The 14,831-nt window shown below is 40.2% G+C and overlaps 1 protein-coding gene across 2 annotated transcripts in view; it reads right to left on the bottom strand.

Annotated features, from left to right (window-relative positions):
• Positions 1-14,831, bottom strand: part of sema5a (sema domain, seven thrombospondin repeats (type 1 and type 1-like), transmembrane domain (TM) and short cytoplasmic domain, (semaphorin) 5A) — a 189,308-nt gene that overhangs the window by 89,165 nt on the left and 85,312 nt on the right. For both annotated transcript variants that reach the window (XM_069913602.1, XM_069913603.1), the window contains exons 5-6: positions 2,471-2,533; positions 1,122-1,220 (exon numbers count right to left, since the gene is read on the bottom strand). In XM_069913602.1, the coding sequence (XP_069769703.1) occupies positions 1,122-1,220; positions 2,471-2,533 (162 nt within the window). The remainder of the gene's footprint in view (positions 1-1,121; positions 1,221-2,470; positions 2,534-14,831) is intronic.

Raw genomic sequence — 14,831 nt, 5'->3', positions numbered from 1 at the left:
TCTTTACAGTGTAGGAAGTTAAGGGGTGATCTTATAGATGTTTATAAAATTATAAAGGGCATAGATAATATGAATGATCACAGTCTATTTCCCAGGGTAGATGATTCTAGAAGGCATGGATGCAGAGGAGAGGGGAGGGTTTTAAGAGGAACCTGAGGGGCAACTTTTTTCACTCAGATGATGGTCTGTAACTGGAATGAGATGCTAGTGGAAATTATGCAGTGCACACAATTTTGACATTCAAAAGACATTTGGACATGTATATTCATAGAAATAGATTTTAAAAATGAAGACCAAATGCAGGCAAATGGAACCAGTTCAGATTGGCATAGATGAGTGGGACAAAGGATCCTGATGTACGATAAACAATTAAATTCAATAAATAATTGAATTTCAAACCAATTTCAATCCTTAAAGAAGAATTAATCCACTGACAAGTTCCAAATTTATTGTCTCATGTAGCAAGGTGCAGTGATATTTTGTTTTGTGAGCAGTTCAGTTGGACATCTCATATATAGTGCATAATTCACTGTACAGCAAGTATGACACAGTGCAGATGTGCAGGGTCACAGGGAATAGATCAGATGGTATGGAGCAAAGACAACATAGTTTTACTCTTGTGAGGTTCATTCAGGAGTCTGATAACAATGGAACGAAACTGTCCTTGAATCTGGTGTGAGTGTATTCACACTAATGAAACTTCTTCCTGACGGAAAGAGGGGGTAAAGAGAGTGTGGCCAGGTTGGGATGACGTTTTTAAATATCTTGGCCCAATCCTTGCTTTCTTTATCCTCTGCCTTAACTGTGTAGCTTTCCCTGTGATGAGCCATCCCGGTTTATTTTGCCTGTCATGCTGTACTCTAATGGGAATTGCTCTCTGCTTTGCAATCCTGTCTGCACAGTAATATCACATGTACACTAATTCATTCACTAAAATGGTGTCTTGTGTGACTCGGGTCAAAGATGCACATTGGATCCCATTTTAGAATTCAATCAACAGCTGCACCACCTAAAAAAAAAAGCACCAGTTTAAAGCTTGCATCTGAGATCCCTTACCAGAGTTTGGTTCAATTTATATTATATCTAATTAAACATGCAAAAAATGAACCAACTGTAATTACCGTCCGATTGGTGCACACAGGAGTAAATGCATTTGTTCCACAGGTGAAGACAGTGTTTCTGTTGACAAGGAGGACCCGAATGTAATTTTGACATTCCTCCTGCAAAGACACTTTCACTTTAGCAAAATCACAATGGGGAAATTTTTCAAAGCAATCTTTTTTTACCATTTACTATAATAACAGATTTAACCAACAATAACCGATCATCACAAAGCAATTTAATCCGTTGAAAGAAGAACACCCCAGTTACTGGAATGGATTGAATCTTAACAAGCCTATCTTGAGGAAGCTGGCATTTTCAGGCCATTCAGCGAACACATTGGGATGTATTGACTTTCCTATGGTGCTTGGTTTCTTTCTCTTTATGGACACTCTTTTGCTTCTCTCTCTCCAACTGTAAGAAGTGCTTAGGCAATTCCTGCTAATGGCGAATCTGTCCGCCTTGCAGCAGGCAAAAAGAAATTTCATACAATATGACACTGCTTTATTACTATGAGAATCAAGTGAATCTTGAATCATTATATTCATGGAAGTGGATGGACAGCAATCAGCATTCGTTTCCAATTCCAACAAGTAATTTAGCACAATATTAAGACTGACTCAAAAGAAAAGAGAGAACTCCGTTGGACAGGTATCCAGTTAGGCACTTTTCCTGAAATAAATAACATCTTAGTCTCCCTGGGTCAGATGGTAAATATTCATCTTCACCCATGCCAGGATCAATGTTCTTCAGTGATAAACCATTTAAATCTGGAAAGCATTGAAATTAAATAAATAGCTTTTAATATGAAGTTGAATAAATGCAGGATCACACATCCAAGCTTTGTGAATGCTCCAACCCATTAAGTATTATATCATTTTAAAATCAGAAAAATTTCTATTACAAGAAAAATAAATCAAGTTCCTACATCCAAAATTGAAAGTGGAAGATGTGTATGGCAAGAATAATATCCATTATATAGAAGTAAATTACACCTAATTAAAAGGATAAGGTAATTAGCCAATAATTGATTGTTATTTGTGATTGATTTGATCAGAAATATAGCGACACTGTCCATCTTTTCAGCTAATGATCACAGTAAAAACCTAAACAGAATGTATATCCTGCAATTGACAGTAGTTACATTTTTAATGTTGAAATGTTGGTTACAGGCACAAAACAGTTAGCAGTTATTTGTTAAAATATTTCATCAATTCTATTTTATAGAATTACAATTTCTGTGACTCTGACACTCAGAGGATTTGCTTACCTGATTGCTCACACAAAATTAAAGCAAAAGGGCCATCCAAGGCCAAACTCCTCTTGTGAGACAGAACACCTTATTTCTGGGAGAATAATTGCCACCTACCTCAGTTTTGCCTTTACTGAAGCAGTTTCGTTTTGTTATTTCATCTGTGGACCATTCCACTTTCTGAATAAGAGAAAAACAATCATAAATTTGCCATCCACTCTGGAATGTATTCCTCTGAATGCATTGTGTTCCTGTTGAGAACACACTTCAAACTTAGCTGCCTGCTGAAATTTATCTCCATTATTTATTTTCTTCATGATTTGATGCATGCCATAATATGAACCCAATGGGACTACAACAGATCTAATCACATTATCAAAGCCCATTATCAGGCTGCATCCTGGCCCCAAGACAATTTTCTGTCTTTCTCGCGGGCCCCGAGACAATTTTCAGTCTTTCTCACAACAATGCCCCACCTCACCTCCAATAAGCTCTCTGCTGCAGTGAAGCTAACCTACAGGACAAATGAGAAATGCTTCAACTTACAGTCCCATGCTCCAAAACCAAGGTCATCCTAACTTCAATAATTAATACACTATTGATACACAGATAATCTTGCATTTGCTTACTTTTGAGGCCAAATTTCAAGTTGTCAAATCACTTACTGAAGCACTTAGGAAGGAGAGTCTTAAGACACAGCTTACAAAAGTCAAAGGGCCTCTTCCAACATATCCCCTCCATACAACAGTACAGTCCACTATCAATGTTTTCAGCAAGATCATGCAACAGCTGTACCACTGTGCATCTTGGGAGCCATCATAAAATAATGGCAGATTATCAACAATGAAATTCATTGCCTTCAGTTCACCAGTACAGCTTTCTCTCAACTGCAGAAAAGTATGTTTGAAGATCAAAATCTCAAACTCAGAACAAAATGTGTGGTCTATTGGGCAGCTGTGATACCTGCCATCTTATATGCTCGTGACATGCACTTAATGCTTTGAGTCCAGAGAAACACCGTGTAAATGGCAAAAGGATCAATTCATGTCAAAGAACCACCCATTCACCATTCAGTCAGTACCTTCTGACCCAACTGTGGCAAAATGGATACTTCCTTCTCAGAACCCAGAGCTAAAATGGAAGCAAGTTATTCTCACTAAAATGTCATTGCCTAAAACATTCAAGTGGAGCCAAAGTAGAATATATCCTGACTCAAGAAAAATATTCAAAATACTGGATTGTATTCACGTTTCTCAGATATATGCAGAAAAAAAATAATTTATTGGCTAAATATTGTGTTAAGACAGGCTTCATTTATTCACATGAATAATCTATTGCAAAAAAATTCTTTAGTTCTTACATAATTAGTTCAACTTAATATTGCAAGGAGGAATTTTCACAACTTTTGTTTTAGGATCTTTTGTACATCAGAATACTCAAATAAAAACAAAATTGGAAGTCTTACAGCTAAGAGGTGCATCCATTGAAGAATGAAGTGCAGTAATAAATAGACACAAACATCATTATAACAAAATCAAAGGCCTCTGACTCCATTCGTGCCCTGCTTTATCAGTCTTAATGAGTACATTTTGTGAATAGAAGCAAAGTGGACACTAGCAGAAAGAAGACGGGGCCAAGCCAACATAGTAGCCCAATGAAAAACACTTTATTTTGAACAAATGTAATTAGTTCCCCAACATGGTCGCATGAACTATGAATGGGGTGAAAGCCTAGACTTCTACTGAGACCCTTCTACCAAGGGTCCAGAAAACAAAGGTATGCCTACCTCACTTTTACTATTCCCTTTGTGACAAATTACTCTCCTACTGATCCCAAGCAACCTTATGAGATCTTATTTGAGAAGCAATAACAAGTGGCATCACATGGATAGTTACCTGCACATTTTCAACCATTGAGCTTGGCTGCTGGGATCGAGGAAACCATCCCTCAAAGGGAAATACCAAAATACCAACAGCATTCTTCCAGCTACAGGAAAGTGTTGCTACTTAATGACTGGATGCAAATACAAATGCAAAGGAGATCAGAGACTGCTCTTGGAAGATGAGAGGCCCCTGAACAGGCTTACAAAGAACAATACCTGCTGGAGAAATGGTGTTTTATGCAAGGATCCCCAGTTTACAGGCTGTTTTTGTTTTCTCTCTCTGCAAGGAAACTGCATGGGGTGCATTGCAGGAAATCTCAATGACTTCTGACTTCTCTTCCTCCTGTGGGTTGAGCCTTCTGTTTGGATTATGGAGTTTGGGTGACCTCCCTGCTGTTACAACAAGCTGAGCGGTTGTGACAGGCTGCCAAAGCCTGGAGTTCGAGAATAACTGTGATCCTAACTTTCATGGGAAAAGTAAGCCAGATACATGCAAGAAACACAAAGACTGTAGATGTTGGAATCTTGAGTGAGCAATGAAATTAGGGGGACAGGCAGTATCAATAGGCAGAAATGGTCAAGGTTTCAGGTCAGAAATGTTGACTAACCCACTCCATGGATGCTGCCTGACACGATGAATTCCTCCAGCTTCTCATTGTTTGCTGAGGTACATTTGAGGTTAAAAAGCTCACTGAAGAGCACTGACACTTTAAAACAGCACTGTTTCAAAGGATTACAAGAACCCAGTTTAACCATGACTAATGTTTTCAGACTGGAGAGCTTGGTCTCAGGGGTTCAGTGTCATGAATGTTTGAGTAAGTTGAAATATAGTGATTGCAATAATTTTAAAAATCAGTGTCTTAATTCAATGATCCAGCAATACACCTGGATATCAATGCTGGCCCTAAGTTTCAGTGATTACCAGCCCCCATTTGGAAGTAAAATCAATAGGTACATTGAAAAAAAGTATAATAGGGCCATTATTTTTATCTTTAATCATCCATTATGCATTGTGGGGAGCTTCCAATCTGAAAATCAAATCAAAGCAAGTTTTGCTGAAGTTCTGGGCTTTTCTATTTAACCTTTCTTGGGGGGTAAATATGCCATTTAAGAAGCTATTTAAATGAATTTTTAAAACTCCACATTAATAACCCCAAGGCAGAAAGTATAAATGAAAGGAATTTCAATGGGTGTCACATCTGACACTCACTCTCCAGGTTTTCAGCCAAATAGTTATTGGAATACAGTGTGGGAAGTTGCCTGTTGTTCTGGCACCGACTTCTGAACAGAATGGGAAGTCAACTTATAGAAATTCAAAATAAAACCTTTTTTTTCTTTGAAGTTATAGTTTCCAGTAGGAATAATAGTTTCAGTCAAAGGCTGAAACTGATTGTAGTTCATTGTCATCTTTGAATGAAGCAATTGTTGAACAGTAACAATGAAAACAGATGCATCCCACTGCAGAAAAGGAACAAAAATACTTACAGGTGCCTAACCTTTTTATCTGGAATTTCGAAAACCGGCACCTTTTTCAATAGATGACATTACACATAAGTAACGTTAATTTCCCACAATAAATTCTCCATTTTCAGAGGGAGACCCACCTCCCCAGTCCTCGTTGTCCCCGTCCCCATGGGAGCCCTCTCTTAACTTCGATGGAAAGGTAACTCTTAGCCACCAGCACCCGGAGGGAGAGAAGCAGGCGGAAGCTAGCTCAATGCAGGAGCAATGGCCATCTTCCTTACCCATAATCCCCCATGCAGCTGAAACCACTCCGGTGCTGGCAGAGTGCTTATGGCTGCATGGGGGATTATGGGTAACGAAGATAGCCATTGCACCCACATTGAGGCATCGCCACGATCCGGTGCAGCGATCCATAAACTCTGGGCTTGGCAGCACTGCACCCCTGCTGACGCATCGGGAGTTAGATTGGTGGGGGTGTGGGGTGTGCCTGAGGGCTGGCCCAATGAGTTGGTGGAGTGCCTGAAAGCTCCACCGCCCCAATGGCCCGCTCTTCCTCCAGCTCTGCACCTCTAGTTCAGCCTTCTGCCCCACTTGGATGCTGGCTCCAAGCAGCCAATGCTGGACGCCTTTTTAGCCGCGTTCCTGGCCATCCCATCAACTTGGACCTCCACCTGACCGAGGTGCTGGTTGAGAGCTTCCTGTACAGCACACAACAAACCCTCCCCTCCCCGCTCGCACTCAGCTTGGCCTAGGGCACAAAATAGTCTGGCAAAGGCCCTGGGGGAGGGCAACGGATGGCAGGGGGGTGGGGGGAAAGATGGACGATGAGGCATTTGCTTAAAGGGACCAAACTCAAAATGATTCCAAAATCCAGAAGATTCCAAACAATGGCAGGTGTCTGGTCCCAATGATCCCAGATAAAAGGTTAGGCACCTGTAATGAAAATGGTTCTGGGGCCTACAAAATTGCAGCCAGCGAACATATTTGTGAATAATTTTATTGAGATGATTAGGAATACATCAGCTGTAAGTTTTTTTTTCCCCACTGAAGCTTTGAGAGTTCATCCACATTCTACCTGACAAGATAGATTTACTGCAGCAACTACATAGGTTCTCATGAAAATCTTGCTAGGCTGCATGGAATATGGCCTGTGGTAGAATGTACTCTGTACAAATTGAAATGGCAGCACTCCAGTTACTGTTGGAATTGGCTACCCTGTGGATTGGCAGCTTTTTGAATTACTGGAAACGTAGAAAGTATGCTGACAGTTCACTTCCAGCTATGCAATACCAGAAAAATACAGCAATATTTCTTAAATTGAAGCTGATCATATCACTTTCAGGTTTCTGGCAATGCAAGCCTTCTTGAGAACAACCTTTCTCTTTCAAAATCATGCCGTGTTTCTTTGTCAAGGAACTACAAATTCAGAATGAAGGTGTGACTTTGTGCTTGTGTATGTTCTATGTTTTGTCAATCTAAAAGTTTACCGCAGATTAGAAACAAAATAGAACAAACATATTCCCTCTAACACATTGTTTATTGCTCCTCTCTCCAAACCATGTTGTTAAAGGACTACAGATTGGCATTTAACACTGTCACGTCAGCAAATGTAATCATCAAAATCTGAGATCTGGGTGTCTGTTCCTCCCTTTGCAACAGGATCATTGACTTTCTTATGAGCAGATCCCAATCAGTGCAGATTGGCAACATCACCTCCTCCTTGTTAGGCACCTCAAAGTTGCATCATTCTTGTTCCATTCCATTCCCTCTACACCCATTGTTTCAGCTCCAACACAAACTATAAATCCACTAAAAACACCACCAATGTGGGTCAAATAACAGGTAATGATAAGTCTGAATATAGGATGGAGATAGAGAATCTGTTTATGTGGTGCCAGAACAATGATTGTGCTCTCAATGTCAGCAAGTCTCAAGAGTTTATTGTGAACTTTAGAAAAGAGAGCCAAGGGACCACACACCTGTCTTCATTGGCAAGACAGTGATGGAGAGAATTAGCATCTTCAAATTCCTGAGCATACAGATTTTGAAGGACTTTTCCTGAAACCAATATATCATCAAACATGAAGATGGCAACACCAAAACCTATACATTCTAAAAGTCAGAGGACATTCAGCATGTAGTTGAATACAGTTTTGAACTTCCACAGGTGTAATATGAAAAGTATGTTGTCTGGCTGCATCACAGCCTGATTGGGAAACTCGAGTGCAGAAGAACACGAAAGTAACAAACCTAGCCAAGTCTATCATGACACAGCTTCCCATCCATTAAAGCCATCTACATGAAGTGTGGCCTCAAGAAGATAGACAACATCATTAAAGATCCCTAACACCCTGGTCACAATCTCTTGTCACTGCTACCTTAAAACAGAAGCCTAAAGCCCAACAACTTGAGGTTCAAGAACAATTTTATTTCTGACACCTATTAGGCTTGTGAACCTCCCCAAACTATCCAAACCATAAACTACTCCAGGTCCACCAAATATCTGTCTGCACCATTGAAACATCACTTTTTTTGCATTAACTGCAACTGTAAATATTTATCTATCCTTTAATATCTCATGGTACATTATGGTCATTTAATTTATACTAACGTTGGTAGTATTTCTTACATGCCTGTGTGTTTGCAGCAAATAAGAATTCTGGAGCATCTGTACATTATACATATGTATAAGACAATAAACTCATATCATAAAGACCTTCTACCTATCTGAAGGCTTGGGTTTCATTTCAACTTTGTAATCAGGGATGCGTTCATGAATACAGATGTGGCTAATTAAAACCAAGAGTATATTTGAATAGATACAACAACACACTTAATCATGTTAATTAAACAACTTAATAATACCACTTATAATGTTTATTTGTAACCATCCAAAATTAATGCATTTAGGTAAAAAAATGCCACAGAGTGAAAGTTTAGACAAGATGGTAATGCCGTAAATTTCCTTCATTACTGCCTCCATTCTGCTTATCACGTCTGGAATTAATTCTTAGAGGATTGGTACACTTGCACATTTTGAATTGCAGTGGTTCTGCACCGAATATAACAAATTGCCCCGACAGGAAAGACTTATTAGTTTTGTTGTTGAGGCTTCCAAAATGCAACATAAATAACTGCAAAACAGAAATAGTAATTCATTTCAATTTCCATCCTCCCAGCAGTTTATAGGCTCACTCTATAAACATTTGTTTATGCTATTAATATCACTTACAGCACTTCATGCTGTACAAATATGAAAATGCAAATCTCACTCCAAGGATTAAATTAAAATGAACTTTTCATATTAAAGCCCTCTGTAAACACATACACCAACTATGCATTAGTTCTAAATCATTCATGGGAATTGCATATCGACAGCAAAACAACATTTGTGACCCATCCTTAATTTCTCTTGAATTCAGCCTTTCAGCAGGCAATTAGGAATAATCCATATACTGGATAAATACCGTATATTTCGACATACAAATCTTGAAACCCTCAAAAAGCACTCAAAAATCAGGGGACGACATACACCAGATACAATATTGAAACCTTAAATTCAACTCATAAAAACACTCGATGTACATTTGGCATATAAGATGACCCAAAGCACCTTCCCACAGCCACCGTAACCCACCCAAGGCTGCCGTTCCTGCCGAAGTTTCCCCACTCTCTCAAGCCCTGCATTTCTAGCTACTCACCACTCTTCTGGGTAAGAAAGGTCACTTTCTAAACCCTTTAAATATCTTACCCCTTATCCTGAATCTATGCCCTCTAGTTTTATCTAGCTGTGATATATCGATACCGTTCATGACTTTATATTCTTCAACCTTCTCCACTCCAGAGACAACAGCCAAATAACCTCTCCTATCTCTCTTCATAGCTGAAATACTTCAACCCAGCCAGATCCTGGTGAATCTCCTCAACACCCTCTCCAGCACCATCACAACTTTCCAGTTGTGTTTAACGTCCTGACCAGAATTTGCCGAGGTCTGACCAATATTTTATGAAGTTGGAGCATAACCTCCCTCCTCTTGTTTTCAATCCCCTAATAAAGGCTAGCATCCCATATATGCCTTGCTAACTGCGTTATCCAGCTACATTGCCACCTTCAAGAATTGGTGGAGTGGGACACCTCCATAACATCTGGTTTATGATCGCGGGATGATCTATGACTTATGCAGAATATGATGCATCACAAAGGGAATGCTCCTTGCTATTCTTTATAATTTAAAGTTTCATCATCATTAAACATTTGCCACTAACAGCTTAGATGATAATTATTAAAATACTTAAAAAAACACCATCCCAGCTCTCTTTAATAATACTACTCTCAATTATTTCATTATTCAAAGCGAGAAAATTAATTCCAGCCAAACTCATTTTTCTATGCACAAAAACACCAATTCAGAGAAAGTAACAAGCTGAATCAAATTACTGACAAGCTCCAAATCTCACAAAATAATGATAAAATTGTCTACAAAGACAGTAATAACTTATTTTTGGCTTTCATGACAAGCTCCTTGGACTTAAAAGGAACTGAAGACCAAGGCCATGTGTCATTTCATCGGGATCTTTTATCAGTGAAACTGCAAAATGACTAGAAAATGGAGAGTTCAGCCGAGAAATGTTATTACATAGACACATTGTACAGCAACATAAAGAGCACACGGAAGGGTGGCTGACTTCTCAACTAAATAATATAAAAGCCCAAGAAAAAAGATCTAAGGCTTCCTGGACCCTTTTCTATTATTGAAATTCAAGAACATTTAGAGCTTAAAAAAAAAAAGGCATGTGTTCCAAGTCCCCACCCCATTCAATCTTGTGCTGTTCTGGCAGTAGAAAATGTTTCCAGGATTGAATGATAAGATGAGGCTGGACAGGCAGGGGATTTTCCCCTAGCAGTGTGGGAGGCTGAGGGGGACCTTATAGAGGTTTATAAAAGCATAAGGGGCATAGATAAAGCAAATAATCATAGCCTTTATCTCCCCCAACAGCACCCCCCCCCCCCACCACCACCAAGAGCAGAAGATTGTAAAGAATGTTTAAGGTACAGATTTAAAAGGGACTTGTGTGGCACCTTCTGCATACAGGGGTATGTGGCAGGGTGGTATAAATGGAATGAGCTGCTCAAGGAAGTGGTGGATGTGGGATAATTGTAGTGGTCAAAAGACATTTAGGTACATGATAATTATAATTTAGAGGAATATGGATTGAATACTGGCAAATAAGACTAGCTTGGTTGGCATGGACCTGTCTTTGTGCTGTAGAACTCTCTGACTCTAGATTATTGACCATATATTTGTCAACTGATAGAATATTTCACAGAACTCCCAACACACAGTGAATGAGGGTGGTGGGATTATGAATACTGTAATCCTGAGAGAGGACATCTGACAAGTTCCCCTCATCCAATCCATTAACCACCCAGGCCACTGACTCAGCCATCTAAAATTTGTAAGGGAACCATTTGTTAGATACTGTTATTTTCACCCTCTGGGCTACTGGTGCTTATGCTCCAATCAACACAGCGACACAGTAATTAATTATAACTGGGTCACTCAGATATCATACATTCAAGCTCTTTACAAATCTCTGTGCAACGTTCTCTCACATTGCAGACAGGGTTTCAAGCAAAATGGGATACACTTGTTGCCTAGAGTAGACTGTTTCACCAAAGTCATCGCTGCAATAGAAACAGTGTTTCTTCCTTGGTGAGTTGGTGTTTAGTTTTAGGATTTCTACAAGCCAGTTGTCTGATACCTCACCATGTGCCAATTTGCCTTCTGAGCTAATCTCCAATTTACACACAAAGGAGATCTAGAATTGTAATGATGCTCCATCAAGCATTTTATTACTACTAAGCACCCCATAGTAGAGAGGTCTCTCAGGCTGAAACACTTGATTTTATGCAGAAGGCCCAGGATTCTCCCTATTACATGTCAACATCTTCAAATAAAGAGATGGGGCTCAGCTGGGAAAAGAGAAAGGATAAGTACTGGTCTCTCACAATAATGCATGCAAGATACCAAAATCTTACAAAAAAAGCTTTAACACCATTGTGGAGCCTGTGGAGATTCTATGAAATCATGAAAAGATTGTATATGGCTAGCTCCAGGGACTTACAACTGGCAGCCTTGGAAGAAACTTATATGGTCATCAATCAACTGACAGAGACTTCACTTCTCACTCTCCTACAAATTCACCCTTTAATTCCCCAAACACACAGGAATTGTGCTCCAAATTGAAAAGACAATGGTCCACCACTAACATATCAATGGACAAGCTAAATTGGACCTTTCAACTTGTAACACATCTTCTGAGATAGAGACAAATCCCAGCCACATGAGAGCAAAGGTAAAATTACATTTGTTGTTTTCTGTCAGGCAGTCAGATTATTCGTTCATTACCTCCCAAGAAACGTCCAATAGGTCACCAAACAGTTCTGGTGAAAGCAAAGATTCAACAGCAGATAGCCAGGACCACAAAGGATTGAGCAATTAGAGGTTGATACTCATTGATAACTCAGCTTGCACTTCTATCACCTATGCTGCAGACGTTGGGAGAGCACTTCACAGATTTACAGAATGTTCATAGACAAGCACTCTGGCTACTACCATATCTTTATGCATTATACGTGCGTGCATGCTATAAGAGAATTTTTACGTGTTGAAAGAATGCGCACAATTTATAGCGGCCGTGGGAAACTTGTGTTGGCAATTTATAGTGAGTGTGGAATATAATAGAAGCAATGAAAGAACATGCACAATTTATAGCAAGCATGGAAAGTTACAGGAAGAATAAGAATGTAATAGTGGCAATGAACGAACACCCACACGATTAATAGTAACCAAGGGAAATTTTGATCTTGGGAATATCTTTTTGTACTGAACACCATGCATTCCTATAAACAGGACATTCTGGCTAGGGCACTTGCACCTTATCAATGTTAATTGCCCAGACCTGTCCCACCAAGGGACAAGTGCTTCTGATTTGAGACAACAGTTGAATTAAAAACCTGCTCAATTCTGAAGCCTGTGTTCCTTTATATTTAATTGTTTCCTCTCCAAAGCTTGTTAATGTGTTGGAGCAGAATATCAATGGGTGATTAACACCACTGGGGTAGTTGATTGGGTGTTAATTGGACACCTGATGTGTTTTGTCTCATGTCCTATTTAAATGCAAATTGATTTTTTTGTCAGTCAGAATTTAAAATACCACACTCATGTGGTATATGCATGTGCGTGGTGGTACAATTTTTTTTAAAAACAAAATTTATTATTTTTCTGCTCATTATATGCGTGTGCATGTTATATGGGTGAAAATATGGGTACATGTATACCTATTAATTGTTCAGGTAGCTCCACAAAAGTAATTGTCTTCCTTTTCCAGGGTCTCTGCACCATTCAGCAATTAATATTCTTTGCACCACTCACAGTAAAATATTCAGATGTGGGTCTTGATTCCGCTCTTTCACCCCGACTTTCCTCATCCAGTTTGAGCTTTTCTGTATAGCAAGGTTGTGTAGGATGCAGTACGTGGATTTTCAATGTTGGAGGATTTGCATATGTGGTTAAGATGTCTGACTAATACGGCTCCTAGAACACTTCCACCAGCGTTGTCTCTGCTCCATCCTCAACATTCATTGGAGCGACTTCATCCCTAACATCGAAGTACTCGAGATGGCAGAGGCCGACAGCATCGAGTCCACGCTGCTGAAGATCCAGCTGCGCTGGGTGGGTCACGTCTCCAAAATCGAGGACCATCGCCTTCCCAAGATCGTGTTATATGGCGAGCTCTCCACTGGCCACCGTGACAGAGGTGCACCAAAGAAGAGGTACAAGGACTGCCTAAAGAAATCTCTTGGTGCCTGCCACATTGACCACCGCCAGTGGGCTGATATCGCCTCAAACCGTACATCTTGGAGCCTCGCAGTTCGGCGGGCAGCAACCTCCTTTGAAGAAGACCGCAGAGCCCACCTCACTTACAAAAGACAAAGGAGGAAAAACCCAACACCCAACCCCAACCAACCAATTTTCCGCTGCAACCGTGTCTGCCTGTCCCGCATCGGACTTGTCAGCCACAAACGAGCCTGCAGCTGACATGGACATTTACCCCCTCCATAAATCTTCGTCCGCGAAGCCAAGCCAAAGAATAATCAGGTGGACTAACGTTCCAGAGACCCTAAATTCAAGACCCACCACAAGCAGTTGTAGAATTCTAAAAGTCATTCAGAATGTCAGACATCTGCATTCTTAGCATTCTTAATATTCTTCAGGTAAGAAAATCCTCAATCCTTATCCGACTTGAATGCAATTCCAGTCCCGCCAATGTAATTAGCTCTAAGAAACTATCCAATTCAATAATGACTTATCAAAAACTTACCATCTCATCAAATACAGACATGTTGTACATATTTTCCAAGCTAATGACAGTTAATTACATCATATATAACTTCATTGGCTTGGCTTCGCGGACGAAGATTTATGGAGGGGGTAAAAAGTCCACGTCAGCTGCAGGCACGTTTGTGGCTGACCAGTCCGATGCGGGACAGGCAGACATGATTGCAGCGGTTGCAAGGGAAAATTGGTTGGTTGGGGTTGGGTGTTGGGTTTTTCCTCCTTTGCCTTTTGTCAGTGAGGTGGGCTCTGCGGTCTTCTTCAAAGGAGGCTGCTGCCCGCCAAACTGTGAGGCGCCAAGATGCACGGTTTGAGGCGTTATCAGCCCACTGGCGGTGGTCAATGTGGCAGGCACCAAGAGATTTCTTTAGGCAGTCCTTGTACCTTTTCTTTGGTGCACCTCTGTCACGGTGGCCAGTGGTAACTAGAGCAGATTCAATTAGCACTTGCACTCCCAGAAACAGATTCCAAGTGAAGTCCTGGTTTTCTCATTAATTTTCTCCCCCTTTTCACTTGCTATTCTCGAACACGCTCATCTAGTGCTTGCTGAGACCAAAATTGTTACTCCTCTGTCTTTCCTTTCAAATCAGTGGCTTTCTCAGAATCAACTTCCATGTTCCTTTATCTATCTCTGGGCTTTCAAGGTTTCTACAGTTGTTGAGGTAAAATAAAATAACCGAGCTTTTGTGCAATAAGTCACCCACAGAAAGTCATTCCAATATGACAAATATTG

The sequence above is a fragment of the Narcine bancroftii genome, chromosome 1 (assembly GCF_036971445.1).
Source record: "Narcine bancroftii isolate sNarBan1 chromosome 1, sNarBan1.hap1, whole genome shotgun sequence".
NCBI classification, from domain to species: Eukaryota; Metazoa; Chordata; class Chondrichthyes; order Torpediniformes; family Narcinidae; genus Narcine; species Narcine bancroftii.
Note: the sequence above shows the minus strand (reverse complement) of the source record. Positions and strands in the feature narration are given on the sequence as shown.